This window comes from Capra hircus, chromosome 10 (assembly GCF_001704415.2).
Source record: "Capra hircus breed San Clemente chromosome 10, ASM170441v1, whole genome shotgun sequence".
Classification (NCBI taxonomy): domain Eukaryota; kingdom Metazoa; phylum Chordata; class Mammalia; order Artiodactyla; family Bovidae; genus Capra; species Capra hircus.
In genome coordinates this window covers 29,070,006-29,093,931 of record NC_030817.1, presented here as the reverse complement: position 1 = coordinate 29,093,931, position 23,926 = coordinate 29,070,006, and the positions used below count along the sequence as shown (strand labels likewise).

Here is a 23,926-nt window from a genome sequence, read left to right as displayed (position 1 = left end):
TTTGGGAGGTTCACTTCACTTCTCTGGGTCTTAAGTCCTCACTTGCAAATTTGTGAGTCTGGGCTAGGTTTCTCCCCATCGCTACAATACAGTCCTATTCGATCCTTGGGGTTACCCTAGCAATTTCTTCCCTAGGTCTCAGTCTATGAATGGAGGAGACCTAATGAAAATGATTAAAAACCAACAAGACCATCTTACTCTGAGGTTGAACCATATGAAATTTCTATTTTTATATATCAAAAAGGACTGGATATTAGCAACCTAATCATTATAATCTAATATATGTGTGAGGTTCTGAAGAATAAAATAATTTTTTTTGTTTCTGTGATAATATTAGAGAAGCAGACATGACAGTTTATTTTCTGAGCCCATTGTACAAAATAATTTGCCCCACAAAAATGCCTTTTAGACTGTATATTGTTTTCAAAATTCAGTGGATTTTCACATATCATTTATCTGAATGTAGGTAAGGGATAAAGAACTGAAACAGTTTCTTCCTAATAACATAGGTAATAATAATAATTAGATAATGATAATTGATGGCTATCATTTATTTAGCATTTACTATTCACACACTTGCTAAGTCTGTTACATGGATTATTTGACTTCTTAATGCAAAGTACTTGTGTTATTTATTGGTAGTGATTGCTTTGGGGGAAGGGTAGATATGGGTTGTAACAAAGAAGCCATTGTTCAGTGTTTTAAAAAATTTTATTCATTTTTAATTGGTGGAAATGTTCAGTGTTGAGATAAAAGTTGATTAAAAATAAAAATCCCATGGTGAAATAATAGTTTTTAAAGAATCTTAGTTTTGAAAGAGAGATAAGATTTTGTTTTGTTTGTTTTTCCCTCAGAAGCTTTCTTTATGTATCAAAGGCAACATTTAGAAGTTGGAGCAGAGAGCTTAATTTCCAGAAGCACAGTATAGAAAGGATGGAGGATGTATAGGAGGGTGGTTTCTCCCAGGCAGGGAGGAGAAGAAGAAAGGCTTTCCACCATTGGAAAGGGCAGCCCGTGGCTTGGAGAGACCACAGGAAAAGAGGTTTGGAGGCCTTGAAAGTTACCTGGACCCTGAGAAGGGTGGCGAGTGTGGGGCCACCTGCTGTGGTCGTAGTGAGAAGATCGGAGTCCAACATGGCCCGAGGAAGCGACGAAAAGCAGAGTGCCATGTGCATCCCCTTGGGGAGGGTGGCTGGAGACTGCCTCCCATGGGTCCCACGTGGGCCCAGCATGGCTGCTGCAGAGGTGGAAGATACTGGTCGGGATGCGAGGAGAGACCTGGAGAAGATTTCTAGCTCAGTTCCTCACTGAGTAGCTCACGTCACATAGGGTTTAGGAGTTTCTGCATGACCCTCTGGGGAGAAGACAGTAGAGGTCTAAGAGCACTGTCTTCCTGCTAGGGAGTAGTTGCACCTTGTGCTGGGTGGCCTGTATTAGAGTCTGGGGAGCGCACCGCCTGAGGCCTCCTAGAGCCAGGACTGGATTCAAGGGCACATAAACGGTGCAGCTGCACAGGGCTCCATGCCAGAAAGGGACACTTCTCTTGGGTTAGTGCTCTGCTGTTGCCCTCTTGAAATTCTTAATGGTTTTTGAACCAAAGGTCCTTCCATTTTTGCACTGGGTCTTCAAATTATGTACCTGTCTTGCCTGGGAGGATCCTAGGAGGTACTGCAGGTACACAGCCTTCCCTGGGAAGGCTGTAGGGGCAAAGGCTAACACTCCTCTGTGGGTCAGGGGAGCCAGCAGGGAGGAATAGCACATCATAGCAAATGAGCACACATCTGTGCCCATTGCTCTCTGATGAACAAGAGCGTGGAGTGGGAGTGCAAATCCCCCAAATTGATTATTGATCCCAAATGAAACTGACTGACTGAGGAAGCAGGCTGAAGTTTAGTGTCTCACCATGGAGCATGGGAAGGCATGGGGGTGACAGACAAGAGCCCCATGAGACAGAGTGTGTCTGCATGCTCAGTTGCTTCAGCTGGGTCCAACTCTTGGCGATACTATGGACTGTAGCCCACCAGGCTCCTCTGTCCATAGGATTTTCCAGGCAAGAATACTGGAGTGGGTTGCCATGACCTCCTCCAGGGGATCTTCTTGACCCAGGAGTCAAACCTGTACCTCTTAAGTCTCCTGCACTGGAAGATTTTTTTTTTTTTCAACGACTAGTGCCACCTGGGAAACCCAGACAGGGTGTTGACAGCTTTTGTACATTTAAGCAAAGCTGGTGCTCAGCCAGGGCTCAGCAGTCAGCTGTGCCAGCTGGAGCTCGGGAGTGAGGTGGTTCACATGTGACAGTGTCTCCCTACCTACCAGTTGGTTGGAAAGCCCAACTGGCCAGTTCCTCCTCAAGACTACCCCCACCCCTTTACCTGCATTGGGATGATTAACTTCTGGTCTAGCAGGAACTCTGACCAACCCCACCTTTTTCTGCTTGGGTCATGATGGCTGTGGTTGTCAGATACTTTTGGTTTCAGTTCTGCATTTAGGTCAGAGTATGTTCACGTACCTTCTTACAGCATAATTCAGTAAGTAGATACTATTAAAATCTCCATGTTATAGATGAGGCAACAGAGGCTTTGAGAGATGAATTGTTTTCCAAGGTATTAAGTGGCAAAGTGGAGACTCATATCCAAAAACTGATTAATGTCAGACGCTAACATCTTAATTGCACTACTCTTTTGCCCACCTGTTCTTCTCAACACAAGCCACTCTTTCATGCTTTTGAACTTCTGGGATGGGAGAAAGTAGGGGAAAGGGAGGATTTGGAGGATGGTTTGGTTTCCCTGTGGCTGCCACACAAATGATCACAAACTTGGTGTTTTAAAAGAACATAAATTGATTTTCCACACAGTTCTGGGGACCAGAGGTTTGAAATCAAGGTGTTCACACTCTCTCCCAGCTTCAAGTGGCTGCCAACTATCCTTGGCATTCTTGCGCTTGTGCCTGCTTCATGCCCGTCTCCGCTTCCATCTTCACATTACTTCCTCCTATGTGTGTCTTCTCTCTGCCACTTGTCATTGGATTTAGGTCTCACCCTGATAATCTAGGAAGATCTAAAGATCCTTAACATAGTCACACCTGCAAATATCCTTCCACCATTCAAGGTTTCAGGGACTAGAACATGGATATATCTTTTTAGGGACCACCATTTAGCATTAGGAGAGTTGATGAAGAATTGAATAGAAATTTTTTCTTTCTCCATTATCCTTGAACAGTGGTATTTCACATTCTCCATCTGGGTTAGAATGATTCTTACAAAGAGAGATAACAAAAGCTGGTCAGATATTTTTGGTATAGACTATAATCAGCAGACAGAGTGCTTCCCAGCTGTGAGCCCAGTTGAACTACACTGAGTCTCAATCCTGGGAGGCTTTTAAAAAACAACCAGTGATCAAATCCCATTGCAAACTAATTATATCAGTATAGGGAGTGACAGTAGTGAGGCAAACTGTACAGGTTTAAAAAGAATACCAGGTAATTTAAAGGTGTGGCTGTGGTGGAGTGCCATGGATGGAAGGGGTGTGTTCACTGCTAACATCCCCTTTCAGGCTGGAGAGGGTAGAGCTTGAGCAATGTTAATGCTGGCCCAATTCACATTTATTTCTGCCCACAAAGTATCCATCTGGTGGTTGCCCACCTATTTCTTTCCCTGACTGGTTTATTTCAGTTCTACGTTGGTCAGCAGGCAAGCTTTTCCATTACGATGCTTCCCCTCCCTATCACCCCATGTATACCGTGGCACTCTTAGCAGATGACTTCTGCACAGGGATTTTAAAAAAGGAAAAATTATTTAGAAAAAGTGTCTATAAGATTATTCAAAGTTGTCAAATTATAACCATCTGTAATTTATACTCAAGATTCTGAGTTTACAAAATTTTAGTAAATTGGACCCAGATAGAAGAATTTGGCTGTCCATCTTTGTAATGTTCCATTGTTTTCTGAATTATTGTGCCTATATTCCATTTTCCTTTTATGCCCAAATAAGAAAGGGCAATGACAAATTTTACAAATGGTATGAATCAGGATCTGAAACAGATGTAAATATATATATATATATATATAAAGCGTATTGATATTGGATAGGGATAGATTCATCATCATCATCATTATTATTATTAGCTTCTTAAGATAGAGAAGGACATTTACCCAAGTACCCATCATGCAGTTGTAAATAAACAGTGTTGGTTTCTTTATATTTGACGTTTAGTATGATTGATGAATAAAGTATACGTTGAAAAAGGTATCTTAGAAGATAATATAAAAGCAATACAATTCATTCTCTCTTCTGGGAGGTTTTCTTTGCTGTCTTTAAAGTTGTATTTTCTTTGCCTGCAGGTCTGTGGGGGTGGTTTTGGGTTTGGACTGATCAAGTATTTTAGAATCAGTCAGTTAGTCAGTCAGTTCAGTCGCTCAGTCGTGTCCAACTCTTTGTGAACCCATGAACCGCAGCATGCCAGGCCTCCCTGTCCATCACCAACTCCCAGAGTCCACCCAAACCCATGTCCAGCGAGTCGATGATGCCATCCAACCATCTCATCCTCTGTCGTCCCCTTCTCCTTCTGTCTTCAATCTTTCCCAGCATGAGGGTCTTTTCAAATGAGTCAGTTCTTCGCATCAGGTGGCCAAAGTATTGGAGTTTCAACTTCAACATCAGTCCTTCTGATGAACACCCAGGACTGATCTTCTTTAGAATGGACTGGTTGGATCTCCTTGCAGTCCAAGGGACTCTCAAGAGTCTTGTCCAACACCACAGTTCAAAAGCATCAATTCTTCAGCACTCAGCTTTCTTCATAGTCCAACTCTCACATCCATATATGACCACTGGAAAAACCATAGCCTTGACTAGATGGACCTTTGTTGGCATCAAGAAAAGGCTAAAATGCCCCTCCCTCCTTTTTCCAATAGGATGATTAAAACCTGTCAATACCACTGAAATGCTTTTGATACAATTTATAAACTTTTGGGTTGTACAACAGTTTGTTTTAAAATTATGAATTAGCTATTTTTATAAAGTTGAAGTCTTCAACCCCTCCCATCATCTCCCCTCATTGTACCTTTTTGTCCTTAAATAGTGGAATAAATGGAATAGCCCCTCTTTTCTTCTTGTCACCCTTCCCCAGTGAGGCTTATGCAAAAAAAGACCCAACCTGGAGAATAATGCCTAGAGGGGGAAGTCCACTTGTTAACAGTCTAAACTGAGAAGTATCTTCTCTTCCTATTTTAATGCTTTCATGTGTGCTATGCTATTTCATATTTTTCTAAGTATGTGTTATATTAGGTCAAACCTTTTGAAATTACTGTTTTTGTAGGTTGGAAGTTTCATATGTTTCAACTTATACCTGAGATGAAAAGCTGTAAGGAGCTTAAGAGTTTAAACACCAGAATAAGCCTTGGTAATATTCATTGTGGTGTCTAGTTACTTGTTTTGGTGACTTAAGACACAAATAAGTGAGAATGCTCTTAACAAACCCATCAAAGTAGGACTGATTGAACCTTGTTTGATGGGTAAAAATTCCAAAGAATGCAGTTGAAAAGTTACTGGGTTGAGAATATTCATTCATCTATTCAATATTATTTAGTAAGAATCAATGTTATGTTACTCAGTTTCTAAATCCTGGGGAAAAAATGATAAAAAGAGATATAGTCCCCACTCTCTTGGAAATTTGGATAATGACAGAAAGATAAAACTGAAAGTGAAGAAGCAAATAAAATAATTATAGATCATTATACATGCTGTAAGGGCCTAAAATAAAGACTAATTGACAGGATGGAGAGATTGACCTTAGATGTGGTAGAACACATCTTGCTCACTGTTGGGTGGAGAGAGATAAACACACAAACACATTATATTGGTTCTGTTATTTTTTTTTTCTTTTATGTTTTTTAGGAATTAGCCTATTATCTTATAGAGGCTGGCATGTCCCAAATCTGCAGGGCAGTTTGATACATTAGAGACCCAGGAAAAAGCAAATGTTGCAATTGATGTCTGAAGGTCATCTACTGGTGACTTTCCTCCTTGCTCAGGGGAGGTCACTCTCTGTTAAGGTCTTCAGCTGATCAGGTCTAGCTCATGCACTTTATGAAAGGAAATCTGCTTTACACAAGTTCACTGTTTTAATTGTTAATTTCATCCACAAAAAACACCCTCACAGAAATATCCAGAGTAATATTTGATCAAAGATCTGGGCACTGTGGCCCAGCCAACTTGGCATATAAAATTAACAATTAGAGGAGCTTACTTAATATCTTTGAATCCCTGTTTTCTTCAGTGTATTATGGTAGGGAGGCTGGGAAGAGATATTCATTTAAAAATATCTTTTTATAATGGAAATTTTCAAACTTATAGGAAAATAGAGAATGGTATAATGAAGCCCATGTACCCATCACCGAGTTTCAACATTTATTAACAAAGACATTTTGTTTCTAAATTACACCCTATTGTCTCCATTTCCTTGTTTTCTTTGCCCAAGAGGGAATAGATCTGTCTCTTTAAATTTTCCATCCTTTGCTGTTTATTTTCTTGCAATTTAGATGATGGATTATTGTCCCTTGCTCAAGAATTCAACCCAGCAAATGACCATGTTACACAGCTAGCTGATTGCTGGTGATGGGAGACATTAGGTTGAAGGTTGGGAAGCTACTAAAAGTCCTTCAACAGATCTGGGCACTTTACAGTCGGAATATGAGCAGCTCTATTTTCCAAGCTATTTATGTGAGGGTGCCTAGTGAGTTACCTTAGAAACAGATTCTTCTTGTGGCATTTGAGCTGCTTCTGTGATGCTAGGATATTAATAAAAATAAATCTGAAGCTTTCTGTAGGTACAAGCTGCTGTGGAAATGTTTAGCACCTAAGTTTGAGAACTCCCAAAACACACATCACTATTTCAAAAGCTGCAGATAATTCCCTTCATGATTTTTCACCTTCCCAATGACTATAGTGTATGTGTGTGTGTGTGCGTGTGTGTGTGTGTATACTGTATACAGTCTCGCATCAATTTTTGGCAGAAATTCTGAGACTTTTGTATTTGGAATAGCCATACTATGAAATCTTATTACTGACTTCTGGGTAGACCTCAGTGAACCTTGATAGTTTAGGTAGAAGCAATTGCTGATTGTTTGGTGAGTTGAAAGTCTTTCTTTACTCCTCCAGCATGGGTTCCCTGGATAATCTGAGAAGGCCTTAAACACACATCTTTTGCTGGAGCTAGTGAAACTGTCTCACCAACTTTGTGGGTAGTTTTGAGGGGTTTTGATGTATTGAACAGAGAAGGCAATGGCAACCCACTCCAGTACTCTTGCCTGGAAAAATCCCATGGGCAGAGGAGCCTGGTAGGCTGCCGTCTATGGGGTCGCTAAGAGTCGGACACGACTGAGCGACTTCACTTTCACTTTTCACTTTCATGCCTTGGCAAAGGAAATGGCAACCCACTCCAGTGTTCTTGCCTGGAGAATCCCAGGGACGGGGGAGCCTGGTGGGCTGCCATCTATGGGGTCGCACAGAGTCAGACACGACTGAAGCGACTTAGCAGCAGCAGCAGCAGCAGATGTATTGAAGACGCACATGTCATTTTCACTTATAGATGAGGAAATTACTTGTAAGTTTAACACTCGTACATTGCTCTGAATGTGCTAAAGAATGTTATCATCACCAACAATTGATCTCACTGTGATATCTTTCAGAGATCCATCATTCTATGAGTTAGACTTATCAGAGGATACTGGGTTGTATGCTTCTCTTGTCAGCAAGGATCAATATACTTTAAAGAGACACATGCCTTAAAAAAAAATCAATTGATGAGTAGGCGGCAAGAGAAAGGATTATCATTTGCGTAGAATAGTCAGTAGCACAGGTCACTGTTTCTGCATTGAAGTGGGTGTCTATGAGCATATGTTTAGCTAGCTATTTGAGCTGTCAGTTCTAAACTAGTTATTGGAGTACCAGCTTTAAAAATCTCATGATTTTTCTCAGTCTGACAGATTAAGGGAAAAGGAAGGGCATGTCTATGGTTATACAGTTCCATCAAAATATCCACATTCCTCTAAAACCCACTTACAGGAGCAAATGCCTTATTCACAAAATCTCACATAATTACGAGTTTATATTATTCAGGCTTTAATGTTGAGGTTTAATGACAAGGTGATGGGTACTGTTTGAAATGTATGAATTTACGGATTCCAAAAACATTTTGAATCTTATTTTCTTACTTTCTATTCTTTGGATCCTCAAAACAGTTTGTATTATTTAGGAACAATTAATGTCAGTTTTATAGAATGAAACTGCTATCTGCTTAAAAACTGATTTTCTCTTTTATTTTCCCTGCTGCTGCTAAGTCGCTTCAGTCGTGTCCAACTCAGTGCAACCCCATAGATGGCAGCCACCAGGCTCCCCTGTCCCTGGGATTCTCCAGGCAGCAACACTGGAGTGGGGTTGCCATTTCCTTCTCCAGTGCATGAAAGTGAAAAGTGAAAGTGAAGTCGCTCAGTCGTGTCCGACTCTTAGCGACCCCATGGACTGAAGCCCACCAGGCTCCTCCATCCATGGGATTTTCCAGGCAAGAGTACTGGAGTGGGGTGCCATTGCCTTCTCCTTATTTTCCCTAGTGAATATTAACCACAGAATGGTAATTTATAATCATCATTCCTCAACAGTGTGGGCCACTTGATGAGAAAGAGGGTGATGGAGAAAACCTTACCATTAGGGCATTACCTTTTTGAATGTTTCTTTTAAAATTATCTTGAAGCAAAATACAAATCATGCATTATAAGGCACATTATGGAAAGTATGATGAAGCTCTCTGTCTTACTGGGACTCTTAAGCAGAAAACCTTGTTTAGTTGTGTTTTAAGTTGGTCTTTGATCTTCCCAAATCTTTCCATCACTCTTCTGCCCCTAAACAAGTAATGCTTATTAAAGATGTACTTTGTAGCTCACTATTCTATGTTGGAAGGATGTCAGAGTCCTTTTAAATGTTTGTTTTTCCCACAGGTAGGCTTTATAGTCAAAGACCCAACAGGTATTAATTTTAAGAACATTTTAGCGTGAGTTCCATTTAGAATTCCCATCCCCCCAACCAAATCTGAAATGAACTCCAAATGTGTATTTTATGTGGGACTCTGTTTAGAAATGGGACACCAGTGTGAAATGTCATTTTCCATATCAGTTGGAGGATTTTCCTTTCCATTAACTGCTCTATTGGAGGATTCATACTAGGATGCTTTTTGGAATGAAAGGTAGTATTTTACTACTAGAGAGTAGGATCCCATTTATTACGGTAGTAAATGCTAGTTGAACTGAACTGTGTTAACAGAAGTCTGAAGGGGTATTTGTTATTCTTCAGTAAGCAAACTTTCACATCTTTTAGTGAGAAATTGAAAGTATTAAACAAGAAAGAGAAGTAAAAAGTAAAATACAGGCCTTGTTGGTTTAAATTAGATAAATAACTATTATTTAGGTCTAACTGAATAGACACGATTTGTATTTGTATAGCTATATATAATGTTATAAAATAGGTCTCATTTGTATGTATAATTAGTTAAGAATGTTTGAATCCACTATCATGCTTAGAAAATATACTCCCATTTCTTATGTGAAATTCCCTGCCAGTGTAACGAGAAGTGTAAAAAGGATGTTTTCAAATATTCTTTGACTGGGGCCACTGTGGCTGAGCAGACCTGAGAGACATCATGTACCACCCACCCAACCTACTTACGTTTGAAGCCACAAAGATCCCATTAAAGCTGCTGCTTTTGATGGGATCCCAGGGGGATCTGATTATTAATGTTTGCCAGACACAGAAGTATTGACATTGTCGTGTTATTAACATTACTATTCTAAGAGCCAAGTCATCAAGGACCCCTGGAGACCTTGTTTTGGTAACTGCTAATGAAGGAGATAAAATGTGTAGCAATCATCATTTTAAAATAAGCAATTTTACTACCTGTTTAGTTTGTAGCTTTTGTAAACAAAGGAAAGGAAAACATTGAACGTTTGTTAGCATTGATTTAGGTTGAGAGTTCCAACCTAAGAGTATTGCTGTGTTCATTCATAAACAGAAGGGGGCAAGTATAAACAAGAATGTGAGGCTATGTTCCAGGACCTAGCAGGAACATGTGCAATGGATTAATAATTTGTGTTGGAATGGTTTTCTGGCTATACATGAAAATCTCATTAGATGAAAGATTCCTATTTCCCTCCTCACAGACATGGTGTGAACCAAATTAAAACTTGTGTAGTTTTGATTGCTGAGTATCTTTCAGAGACAGACTAACCTCACAAACCTGTGCTATTTATAGAAGTGGCAGTGGGTAAAAGAGCCTCTTTGAGAACTCAAACTGGGGCTCTGTAACAACCTAGAGGGGTGGGATCAGGAGGAAGGTGGGAGAGAGGTTCAAGAGAGAGGGGACATATGTATACCTATGGCTAATTCATATTGATGTTTGGCAGAAACCAACACAATTCTGTAAAGAAATTATCCTTCAATTAAAAAAAATTAAAATTAAAAAGAGCCCTTTTGAGATTCTGAAAAAATGAGAAAATAATCTTTAGGAAAAATTTATTTATTCAACATTTTGCAAATAGACTAAAGTTTATAAAAAAAAATCCCCAGATCTTACAGGATTAAGGAAACCTAGTTTGTGGAGGCCAACCAAATTCAGTTCAGTTTAATTCAGAAAATGAATGCCTTCTATAGCTTGATATGGTTGCTAAATTCTTGAATTTGTGATGTCTGTATCATAGCTATGTTTGAAGCAAAATGAATTTCATGTGTGTTAGAGTACAAAGTCCAACAGAGGGTGGCTAAGGAGAGCTCCCCAAACTCCTGATTTAGAATATTCTCTTTAAGGAATACTGACAACTTTCCAAGTGCAACTCTATCATTTTGCAGATAAGGAAATGGGTGTCTAGGGAATTAAACATCTTTCCCAAGATTGTAAGTAGTTGCAGAAGTGGAACTGGCTGATGGTACCACGTATCTATTTTAGTGTTATTTCAATCGTCTCATAATCTTTTTCTTTATTGTGTGATTCCACTTATATGGAATGCCCAGAAAAGGCAAATTATAAAGATGGAAAGTACATTAGTCATTGCCTGGGACTGGAGGTGGGAATGGGGAGTAACTATAAATGGTCATTAGAAATCTTACTGGGGTAATGAAGCCATTCTAACACTGGGTTATAATGATGGATGCACAATTCAATAAATTTACTAAAAAGTATTGATCTGTTTATAATTAGAATGGGTGTGTTTAGAAAGGTGAATTTTATGACATGTAAGTCATTCCTCAGTAAAACTTTGCTGTTTGAGGTGTCAAAGACCAGCAGCATGAGCATTACTGGGACCTGATTGGAAAAGAAAACATTTTAGACCCTTCTCCTAACCTCTTAATGAAAAAAAAGAACTGTAAGGTAAATAGTCCCCTGAAATATTTTGATGATGAGGGTGCTGATGATGATAATCTTATTTAGCTAGTTTTCTTTTCAATTTTACTTCAGTAGAAAATGCAGAAGTAAGCTTTACCTTCACTTTGGTCAAAGTTTTTATAAATGTTAAATTTATGATGTCTGGGATTAATATAATTTAACTATATTCTGATAGAGTATACTGGATATATTTTTTTCTGAGATGTAAAGGATTGCATATTATTTTTAAAATAAAGTATTTTCATAGATTTGAATTTGGGAAAAGTTATTCAAGTTTTAATTGAAAATTTAATTTTTAAATGTTAAATCATTAAAAATGGTAACCACAAAACACTATGAAAATATACAGAAGGCCTTAAAATGTTAAATGAATGAAATATGATATAATACTGTCTGTGTGTTTATTCAGATATCCAAAACTATAGATTGCCTATTCTATGGTAGTGGCTCAACTGGATGCTGACAAAATGGCAAAGAAAAATTAACACCACCTGATTTCATGGAGCTTCTAGTTTAGTGAGGAAGACACTGTTAAATAATTACATAAGTCATCAATAAGCTACAATTTGTACAAAAAAGATCTTCACGACCTGGATAATCACGATGGTGTGATCAGTCATCTAGAGCCAGACATCCTGGAATGTGAAGTCAAGTGGGCCTTAAAAGCATCACTACGAACAAAGCTAGTGGAGGTGATGGAATTCCAGTTGAGCTGTTTCAAATCCTGAAAGATGATGCTGTGAAAGTGCTGTACTCAATATGCCAGCAAATTTGGAAAACTCAGCAGTGGCCACAGGACTGGAAAAGGTCAGTTTTCATTCCAATCCCAAAGAAAGGCAATGCCAAAGAATGCTCAAACTACTACACAATTGCACTCATCTCACACGCTAGTAAAGTAATGCTCAAAATTCTCCAAGCCAGGCTTCAGCTATACATGAACCATGAACTTCCTGATGTTCAAGCTGGTTTTAGAAAAGGCAGAGGAACCAGAGATCAAATTGCCAATATCCTCTGGATCATGGGAAAAGCAAGAGAGTTCCAGAAAAACATCTATTTCTGCTTTATTGACTATGCCAAAGCCTTTGACTGTGTGGATCACAATCAACTGTGGAAAATTCTGAAAGAGATGGGAATACAAGACCACCTAACCTGCCTCTTGAGAAACCTCTATGCAGGTCAAGAAGCAACAGTTAGAACTGGACATGGAACAACAGACTGGTTCCAAATAGGAAAAGGAGTACATCAAGGCTGTATATTGTCACCCTGCTTATTTAACTTCTATGCAGAGTACATCATGAGAAACGCTGGACTGGAAGAAACACAAGCTGGAATCAAGATTGCCGGGAGAAATATCAATAACCTCAGATATGCAGATGACACCACCCTTATGGCAGAAAGTGAAGAGGAACTAAAAAGCCTCTTGATGAAAGTCAAAGAGGAGAGTGAAAAAGTTGGCATAAAGCTCAACATTCAGAAAACGAAGATCATGGCATCCAGTCCCATCACTTCATGGAAAATAGATGGGGAAACAGTGGAAACAGTGGCAGACTTTATTTTCTTGGGCTCCAAAATCACTGCAGATGGTGATTGCAGCCATGAAATTAAAGACACTTACTCCTTGGAAGAAAAGTTATGACCAACCTAGATAGCATATTCAAAAGCAGAGACATTACTTTGCTGACTAAGGTCCGTCTAGTCAAGGCTATGGTTTTTCCAGTAGTCATGTATGGATGTGAGAGTTGGACTGTGAAGAAGGCTGAGCGCCAAAGAACTGATGCTTTTGGACTGTGGTGTTGGAGAAGACTCTTGAGAGTCCCTTGGACTGCAAGGAGATCCAACCAGTCCATTCTGAAGGAGATCAGCCCTGGGATTTCTTTGGAAGGAATGATGCTAAAGCTGAAGCTCTGGTACTTTGGCCACCTCATGCGAAGAGTTGACTCATTGGAAAAGACTCTGATGCTGGGAGGGATTGGGGGCAGGAGGAGAAGGGGACGACCGAGGATGAGATGGCTGGATGGCATCACGGACTCGATGGACGTGAGTCTGAGTGAACTCTGGGAGTTGGTGATGGACAGGGAGGCCAGGCGTGCTGTGATTCATGGGGTCGCAAAGAGTCGGACACGACTGAGCAACTGAACTGAAGAAGAAGAAGAACGGGGATACTAGAAGAGACTATTTCAGGGGGACACATTGGGTCTGGATTATGTGGTTTGGTTGTCAAGCAAAGCATTGTGAAGAGCAAAGTATAAGTTAAGTCCTGAAAGGAGATGAATGGGCTTTGCGGGACAGGAGAGACCTAGAGAGAAGAGAGCTTTCTCAGCCAGTGGGGAGGAGCCTGGTAAAGTAAGATGCTGAAAGGAGGTGGTGAGATGCTAAAACATAGAAAGCAAATAGAGAGTGATTAAAGACAAGAAGTCAAACCATCCATAGCCTTCTAAATTTTGAGGAGGATTTTTTTTTGAGGGGTCGGTAGGAGAGAATGTAGAGATTCATTTCAGAGGCTGTTGAAGTGGTTTAGGTGGGAAATAATGGTGACTTGGATTTGGGTATTACTTGTGCAGGTGGTTGAAGGCAGGTAGTTAGATTCAAGAGATGAAAGAATGAGTAGGCCTTGTTGGTGAAGTCTAGATGAAAGATAAGGAGATAAGTGAACTATTAGGTTGCTATGTATTGTGATTACCATTCTAGGCAAATTGCAAAGAAAAATTATAGATGAAATACACAAAAATAACAAGATAACAAGAGGTGGGTTTAGGTGGGGGACTTATACATTATTTCCCTCTTATTTAAAACAAATTTTCATCAAGCTGATTTATTTCTATAATTAATGAAAAAAATTTAACAAACACTAAATGATTACAGATAATTACAGTATTGCTTAATTTATCTCTAGAGGGCTGCAATTATCTTAGTTCCATAGTTTTTTCTTACCTTCGAGCCTAGTGCATTTTCAAGTGATATGAATGATGTTTCTATCTCTTCTCTTAGAACAAAAAGCAACAACCTGGTAAATCTCCTGAGATTTACCTGAGTAGTCTGAGAGTAATTTCTGTTAATTGTGCCTGCATTTTGCTTTCCTCAATTTCATTACATTAGCTTCTAATTACATTCTTTTGTGCTATGGATGTTAATTGAGATTTTTAGAATCTCCTTTATTTGGGGCTGGTTAATATGTGCCACTCACTCAGTTATGCCTGACTCTTTACAACCCCATGGACTGTGGCCCATCAGGCTCCTCTGTCCATGGGATTTCCCAGACAAGAATACTGAGTGGGTTGCCATTTCCTTCTCCAGGGGATCTTCCTGACTCCGGGACTGAACCTGGGTCTCCTGCATTGCAGGCAGATTCTTTACCATTTGAGCCACCAGGGAAGCCCCGATATGTGCCAGTGGCCTTGGAACACAGGTACACTTTTGTGGGAAGTCGACTGTGATCACTCTAGCTAGTGTGATGCAAAGTGAGATTCTTCTTCATTTTGGTTGGGTCTTTAAAAAGGTAAATATTAGTCAAATATAATTCATTCAAAATTCTCAATGAAAATGTGTGTCTGAAAATGTATTTCTATGCAAAAGCAGTGACAATGTCTTAAGAAAATTATATTATTAAAGTCACATTAAATAGTCCCTCTGGAAATGCTGAGGACCCTTTGTGTTTATGTAACCACTGAATATTTGTGAAGTGTATTTACATCTCTGCCTTGTAGATAATAGGTGCTTCAAAATACCCAATTGGCTTATGAAATTTGGAAAATATTTAAAAGACGTTGTTACAGTGGTAGAAACCTTGAGCAATTAAAAGTTCTTGTTGTATCAACCCAAGTCTTTTGAGATTATTATGTAGGGGCTTCCCTGGTGGTGCAGAGGTTAAAGCGTCTGCCTGCAGTGTGGGAGACCCGGGTTCGATCCCTGGGTCGGGAAGATCCCCTGGAGAAGGAAATGGCAACCTATTCCAGTATTCTTGCCTGGAGAATCCCATGGACGGAGGAGCTTGGTGGGCTACAGTCCATGGGTCGCAAAGTACAAAGCTTTCTGTTGCATAGCATCTGATAATAGATTTTAAAATAAGTCTTCTTTGACTTAGGTCATAGTTTAGAATTTTTTTACTTTATTACACTTACTTTGGAAAAAGGTAGCTTTTTAAAACTTTATCAAAGTTACTTTGGAAAATTGCAAAATTTTTTATGTTTAGAAGGATTTCATTAGTAAAATAGGCAACCAAGGTGGGATGGAAATTGGATGAAAATAGACCATGGAATCCTTAAACCTGGATTTGAATCCCACATTGACTACTTATTAGGAAAACACCTTACAATTTAAAAAATTCATTTTATTGAAGTATAGTTGATTTACAGTGTTGTATTAATGTCTGGTGTATAACAGAGTGATTCAGTAATACATATGTATACATTCTTTTTCATATTCTTTTCCATTATGGTTTATTAAAGGATACTGAATATAGTTCCCAGTGCTATACAATAGAATCTTGTTGTTTATCCATTGTATACATAAGCTTAATGTATTTTTACCTTTTAAAATGTCAAAAATTTTAGTTTAGTAATGAAAAGCTGATATTGAGTGCCTGTTATGTACTGGACTCTTCCAGGTGCTTTAAAAACATTATATAATCCAATTTCCATAGTTAATAGCAAGACAGGGGTAGTGGGTAGTGTTCCCCACGTTACAGATAAAGACATGTAGGTGCACCCAGGTAACCTGACTGGTCCCATGCTCTGCCGTAATTGAGGGAAGATCCAACGCTGATTTTGTGTGATTCCAAAGCCACTGCTAATTCTTTTCACACTGACTAATTTTTCTCAATGTCTACTGATGAAAGTATGTTTTGGATAGAATGATGTTTCATGTTTGCTTTATGCTAATTGCCCCCCTGAAGCCCAGCTGTGAAGGGTCTATTGGATTGCCCATTCCTCAGCTATGACAATATGGCTGTATTATAACTATATTGTTGACATCAAGAGTCTTCAGTAGTCAATTTTTGTGTTTGTTAAAACCCAACATTTAGAACACATTTTGGACAAATGCTGCAGAAGACATTTCATCTCAATTTCACATTTTCATACTCACATACCAAATTTGCTCTTAACAGAAAACACCTGTAGACTCTTTGGAATCATGCTAAAGATGGCTTGCAGCTTATATTGTAGTTCTTATTTTGACTTCATGCATTATTCATCTTTCTAAGCCTCCTTGTTCATGCTAGGTAATGCAAAATGCCTTTCTCCTAAAGGTATGATAATTGTCATAAAAATTATAGACTTAATTAGCCTCATGGCCACTCCAGGAAACCAGTAATAAATAACCCACGTTTAACAGATAACACAAGGAAGTTAACTAATGGCTGCCAGAAGAGACTTTAAATAAACCCAGTATTCTTGACGTTTACTTATGATTGCCCTACAGATTTTAGTAGAGAATAAGAAGAGTATATTTTCCAAAGTGATTTCTCCTTTATAAAATGTTAAACATCAACATACTTCAGTAGATGAACTTGTATAAGATTCTGATCTGGAGTTTGGTTTCCTGGGGACCATATCATTTGAAACATTTTCTTCTCTCTCAGAATATATCTGACTCTCTCCAGGAGCTGATAATCCTTTAAAAACCATACATGCTTATGGGCTTCCACTTGAGATTTCATCAAAATAACATGGATTTTTAAAGACATAACTCCTAGAAGCTGGTTTTATTCTTCGGTCATCACTCTTCTCTTCCATCCAACCATCTGTCGTCAGATAGAAAGTAGGATCAGAAAGATTTACCTAGTACCCTTTAAAAGACCCTGAGCATTTTTATTCTGGGGATAGCACACTTTTGTTCACAGTTACCCATCGCAGGATGGTCAAAGTGTGTGAGAAAGCACATGGCTCAGGAATTTGATCATTTTTTCCCTATATAAGCACAACTCTTTAGTGTTGACTGTATGGTCATTTCTTTTGTTTTAAATGACCTTAGTTGAACACTTTAATAGTTAAAAGTGTAATTCTGATTAAAACAAAATTTAAAGAAATGTAGGCACTAGGAATTCATCAGTGGCTTTACTTTCAGCTAATCAGTTAGCCAGTCAGTTCAGTCATTCAGTCATGCCTGACTTTTTGCAACCCCATGGACTGCAGCATGCCAGGCTTCACTGTCCATCACCAACTCCTGGAGCTTGCTCAAACTGATGTCCATCAAGTTGGTGATGCCATCCAGCCGTCTCATCCTCTGTCATCTCCTTCTCCTGCCTTCAATCTTTCCCAGCATCAGGGTCTTTTCCAATGAGTCAGTTCTTTGCATCAGGTGACCAAAGTATTGGAGTTTCAGCTTCAGCATCAGTCCTTCCAGTGAATACTCAGGACTCATTTCCTTTAGGATTGACTGGTATGATCTCCTTGCTGTCCAAGGGACTCTCAAGAGTCTTCATCTTTATCAGTTGCTACTATTTCTTTATTAGCTTGTTAGTTTATTCTGAATACTTTGAGAGGCCTATAAGTATATATTATACTTAATATCATAGAAGCTCTAGAACTATTTTAATTTAAATAATGAGTCCTCTCAGCCTCTCAACTACCACAGACTTTACCTGTATTTTCCCTCTAATCTAGGAATCTGGACCATGTAGTTTCATTTTATTTTTTATTAAAAAATTTTAATAGAGCACCAGAATCAACTTTGTCTTCTAAGCAGTAAGAAAGCCACCTCCTCTCTGCCCAACTAGTATACCAGGTATATAACTGGTATTACCCTTGACATGCTTCACCAGTTAAGTTGAAATTTACCTAAGCAGTGAAGATATCTCCATGATTACTCTGCCATTTCATAACCCTTTGGCTTCAGACTGCTTTAATATACAATGAAAGCTTTCCAGTGTTGCTAACTTGGTAAGTTTTCAGATTCTGGTTCTAGATGTCTTTTCCTTGAACTATTCTGGTATATACCAAGTGAATATCCTTTCACATATAGACTGAGACTTGGTCTCTTTCCAATCACTTTGAGATCATTTAATGATAGTTTTTGAGAAAAGTAAAGAACAAATCCCTGAAAAGGTGACTTACTGTAGAACACATCCAGCCTCAGTGTTAAAATGCTTTTTGCCCCACACTGATAAATCCTTGGGTTTTAAAGTGAAAGGGCACAGTTAGAGGTCACCTACTTTACTGCTGAAGAAAAATGAAGGAATTAGGGCTACTTAGCTTTATATTTTTTCACTAGTACTTTTCCTTCACTCATTCAACAAACTTTGATAGTGTCTCTACCATGTGTGTGTCCTGGAACTACAAAGTATGAACACAGTCCCAGCACTGAAGGTCTCACAGTCCATTGGAAGAGGAAGCCTGACCGATAATTACCACAACAAGTAAAACCTTCTGTCATAATGGAGCACTCAAAGCACTCTGAGGCCACGCCTTTGTAGATGAAGAGTTGACTCAGTCTAGAGAATATGTATTTGGCCAGGCAGGGTAGGAAGCGAGGGCATCCTGGGCAGAGCAAACAGAACTCAGGAAGGAGCACAGTCACCTTGGAAAACGCTCAGTGTGTTAGTGTGATGAGTCAGTAGGACTTCAGAGTGAGGAGTGGTGAGGACTGGCTGAGTTCCCACTGTGGGCAGTGTCAGTGGGAACGCTCACACTCAGCTGGGCCTTCAGTTAGGGCAAAAGGTAGGGTATTGAAATAGTTCCAAGTTGGTTGAATAAGAGCCATTGATCTGAGGCCCCTGCAACTGTCCTGTTGCACCCCTAGACCTCCTCACAGCTAGTGATTCAGCAGTTGAAGAGTCAACACGCAGCAGGAGGCCCTTAGGGAACCCCCTCTGGCTGTAAGGGCAGTAAGGCAGTGCTGGTATCAATTTTTTGAGCATCTCTCCTCTTGCTTGCCATGGTAAAGAATGTAAACTTTATCCTACTGGGTAGAACTTGAAAACCACATGCCTCCAGGGGTCAGACAGACTACACAGAAAGGAGTGAAGCTAGTGGGTATAAACAGAGAGGTGACAACAGCAGTGAGCTGGAGGCATTCAAATTAATTTTTAAAAAATTCTGTGTTAACAAACAGGAATTAACCTTTGCCATTGCTCAAATTTTGAAGAAGAAGAAATAGGGAGCCATACTGATCTTTATTTTATTCTTTTTTTGTGGTTTGTTTTTAAACTAGGAGAATGATGCAAGATTTGTTTTTAAAAATGTTTCCATGAGGGTTTGATGGACCGAGATTTCAGGAGACATGAAGACATGAGACCAAAAGCATGGGCTGTTACTAGATCCAAGACCGGATAAGAAAATTCTGGTATAAATTCAAAGATTTTGGGTTGTATAGGAAAATAGAGTTTTCTCTGTATAACAGAAAAATAAAAAGATTATTGGATTACTAAGGAAGATATGTCATGTCTATCTTAAAAGTTTCATGTAAGGCACAGTGGTAGAAGCTAAGCCTAGTGCTTTTTAAGGAAACTTTCAAGGCTTGTGATGCCCCAAAGCATATTAAATTAAGCAAAAATATTTATGGAGGAAAAGCAAACAAACATACAAAAAAAAAAACACCCCAAAATTGTGGATGGTGAAATGGGGTGGAACAAATGCTGGAAGAACTCTTCAGTGTGACAAGCAGGGAATTTGTATGGTAACATTAAGATGTTTTCAACAGTTCTGAGAAGGCTTTATTAATTAGTTTAACACATTTGAGTACACACTATATGCTAGACACTGTTCTTTGCACAATTTTATTTTTTTTCAAACTTTTTAAAAAAAATTTTTATTTTTACTTTATTTTACTTTACAATACTGTATTGGTTTTGCCATACATTGACATGAATCCACCACGGGTGTACATGCGTTCCCAAACATGAACCCTTCCTCCCACCTCTCTCCCCATAACATCTCTCTGGGTCATCCCCATGCACCAGCCCCAAGCATCCTGTATCCTGCATTGGACATAGACTGGCGATTCGTTTCTTACATGATAGTATACATGTTTTAATGCCATTCTCCCAAATCATCCCACCCTCTCCGTCAGAGTCCAAAAGTCCGCTCTACACATCTGTGTCTCTTTTGCTGTCTCACATACAGGGTCATCATTGCCATCTTTCTAAATTCCATATATATCTGTTAGTATACTGTATTGGTGTTTTTCTTTCTGGCTTACTTCACTCTGTATAATCGGCTCCAGTTTCATCCATCTCATTAGAACTGATTCAAATGTATTCTTTTTCATGGCTGAGTAATACTCCATTGTGTATATGTGCCACAACTTTCTTACCCATTCACCTGCTGATGGACATCTAGGTTGTTTCCATGTCCTGGCTATTATAAACAGTGCTGCGATAAACATTGGGATACATGTGTCTTTCAATTCTGGTTTCCTCAGTGTGTGTGCGCCCAGAAGTGGGGTTGCTGGGTCATAAGGCAGTTCTTTGCACAATTTTAAATAGGGTTTGTTAATTCATTTATTGAGGATTTGTTATGTGCTCAGCATACTTGAAGGCACTGGGGTAAACCAGAGAGCAAAATGGACAGTCCCTGCCTTCCATGGAATTTCCATTCTAAGGGAGAAGACAGGCAGTATACCTGATGCGACATCAAGTACGGTGAGCAAACCTAGAGGATAGATTGAAGCTGGGGAAGACTAGAAACTGAAAGTGACTAGGTACGTAATATCTGAGGATATCAGAGTGTGGGGAAAGGTGATAACTATATAAGATATAATGGAAGTGAGTCTTTATAGACCCCAAATTAGCAGAACTTGGGATGGAAGGAATGGAAAGGGGGAGATTTGAAGAGAAATTCACAACCAAAGATCTCCTGGAGAAGGGGATGGCTACCCACTTCGGTATTCTTGCCTGGGGAATCCTATGGACAGAGGAGCCTGGCAGGCTACAGTCCGTGGGGTTGCAGAGTCAGACATCACTGAGCGACAAACACTTCACTTCTAAATGTAAGTCTAGAGAGTTGGACACTTGTAGCAAAAGTGGTGTGCTGTGTTTTGACGAGCTGAAGTTGAGGTTTGGGTGAGGGGTCCAAGTGTAGCTCTTTCCTTAGAACAGCATTTGTCACACTTTGGGGGGTGGTTGTCAGAATCACTTGAAGCACGTGACAAAAATCCAAAGGTCCAGGTCCTTCAATTAACCTGGGCCTCTGTTTTCTTTATTAGCTCACCAGCTGATTCTGACACAGCAGAGCTTGAGAACCACTGGCTTAGACAACCACATGTGCAAGTCTGGTAAAAGGGATTTAGCTAGGCCTGGAGATGTATATTTTGGAGTTTTAAAAATGAGTGTTAATTGAGACTTATGGATAGGTCAGCTCTCCCAGCTGATGAGTGTAAAGTGGAGGAGGGGAGAAACTGTAGGACAATGAGTGATTGCATATATGTAGTTGGTGGGTAGACAAGGAAGAGCCTGAAAGACAGGCACATGAATTATTCAGCCTCAAGAAAGTGCAGAGAGCTCAGTTTCCCTTTAACTGGAATGTGGGCTCCACAGGGACAGATACCTTATACCTGGCATTGTGCCCAGCCCTTCATAGTCACTTAATCAATATTTGTTTATTGAATGAATCAATGTATGGCTAGCACAAAGTCTAAAGAGAAATTTTTAGGTATGCAGTCATGTCACGTGTAGTAGCCTGAGGTCAAGAGGGCTAAAATTTAAAGGATGGTTGATAGATTTGGTCAGAAAGAAGCTATTACTATAAAAGAGATGGGGTGATTAAGTGCAAGCAGTGAATGCTTTGCTGTCATTTATAACTTTCATTGTGAGATACTGATGAGCCGTGTAAAGGCAATAAGTATGTACATACATAATGCACATCCATATGATTATGTATCACAGGTATATATGTACCTGTTTGTATGCATGTATATCTGTGAAAGTATAGCTAGTTAGCCCTAGAATCTTCATTGTACCTTGTTACTCTCTCAAGGTCCTGTAGCTCCCTACTTCAGGCTGTGAATCTTGTGGGAAGAAGTATCTCCCAGGAATCTCACAGGTTGTGGAAGGCTATCTTTGGGCATTTGGAACACAGACAAGGGTAACAGAATGCTAAGGGCCTGTTTCCAGTAAGCTGAGTAATCCACTTGCCACCCTCAATCTTTCAGAGGTTGGTTGTTCCCCAAGAATATGTGTAATTTTTGAAAATTGCATAAAAATATATAACCCTGCTCTAAGATTTGTTAAAAGCTTTTTAATTCTTGGTATACTTTTCCTTTGAAAGGATAACTCTTTGTATCACAAAGTAGAGATGCTTATTAGCCTGCTTTCTGGGATCTGCAGATGAAGCATCCAACCTTTCTTCTATTTTGAGATGTCACATTCAACTGCCTCTTAATGAAGATTCATTTATCCTTTTCATGCTGTTAAACATGGCCTGTGAGGACAGACTTCTTTCAGTCCACATGAATAGAGCCCATTATTGCTAATGGAAGTTTTGCACATGTCTGCAGAGGTGAACAGGCATTGAAATAATCTACATTCAGACTTTCACAGTCAGTTTTATTTAGCTGCCTTAAGGATTCCAATGATGACCCCTTTTCGTCCCCAGATGCTGTTTGACATAGACTGTAGGAATCTGGTGGTGGCCTGAGGTTGTAACTTTAACAGGTGTAAGTATTTCTTTCCTCTGTTTCAGCTGAGAAGTTTTGAGAGAGAAATATTTACAGCCATTAAGAGACGTCCAGTTTAATTTCTCATCATGCATGTTCTATAGTTCACGTTAAGTCCAGAGTATTGAAGTAATGGAGCAAGTGGACTTGTAGACATCAGATACCTGGCCGTGCTGTTGGCCATGGCATCCCAGGATGCTCAGAACTTCTTCCAGCCTCTCTCGTCCTGGATATCTAGGGTATATGAAGCTCTCCAGCAAGCAGGAGATATGTTATCTGCTTCGCTGGCTAACTTCAGCAAACAAGACTCTAAATTGAGTGATATGCTAGACCAGGACTTAAATGATATTCAGATTCCAGAAACTGGCTTTGAAGATGAAGAACAGGGCACTGATCAGCGCCAAGAGAACACAGATTCCTTGTTTCTTGAAGTGGATCATTTCTCCTATTGTAATAGTGATTTTCAGGACTCTGGCCAAAGTTCAAGCCCCAGACTTAGCCAACATGTAAAGAACTCCTGTTCCATAATGACCCTGTGGCCCAGTCAGACCCTTGATGACCAGAAGCCACCACATGTGCTTTCTTCTATTGTTGAGGAAGAACATCACGTTGAAAAGCAAAGGAGTAGCCTTCAACTTGGCTTTGACAGCCATCTCTCTGGGATTTTAGGAAATGTTAATGGGAAAAAGCAAGGTAAGCTAGCCAGTAATCATTTTCTCTGGGTTTGTCCAAGGGAAATTTGTACTCATTTTATTTTTATTTGTTTCAGTTATCATTTGAATTTTATTTTTCTTTCATATCTTTTCACACACTGGCTTCTTAATGAGTAATATAATCCTTAAGAATATTTTCAATGTATGAAACTTTGGGAGATCCATATTGGTGGGCTCCATATTCCAAAATAATAGTTCTGA

General features: G+C 39.4%; 1 protein-coding gene across 1 annotated transcript in view; it reads left to right on the top strand.

Annotated features, from left to right (window-relative positions):
- The window catches only part of SYT16 (synaptotagmin 16), a 125,819-nt gene continuing 125,020 nt past the window's right edge, over window positions 23,128–23,926 (top strand). The window contains exon 1 of the mRNA XM_018054082.1: window positions 23,128–23,705. Coding sequence (XP_017909571.1) covers window positions 23,195–23,705 — 511 coding nt within the window. The 5' untranslated portion in view covers window positions 23,128–23,194. The remainder of the gene's footprint in view (window positions 23,706–23,926) is intronic.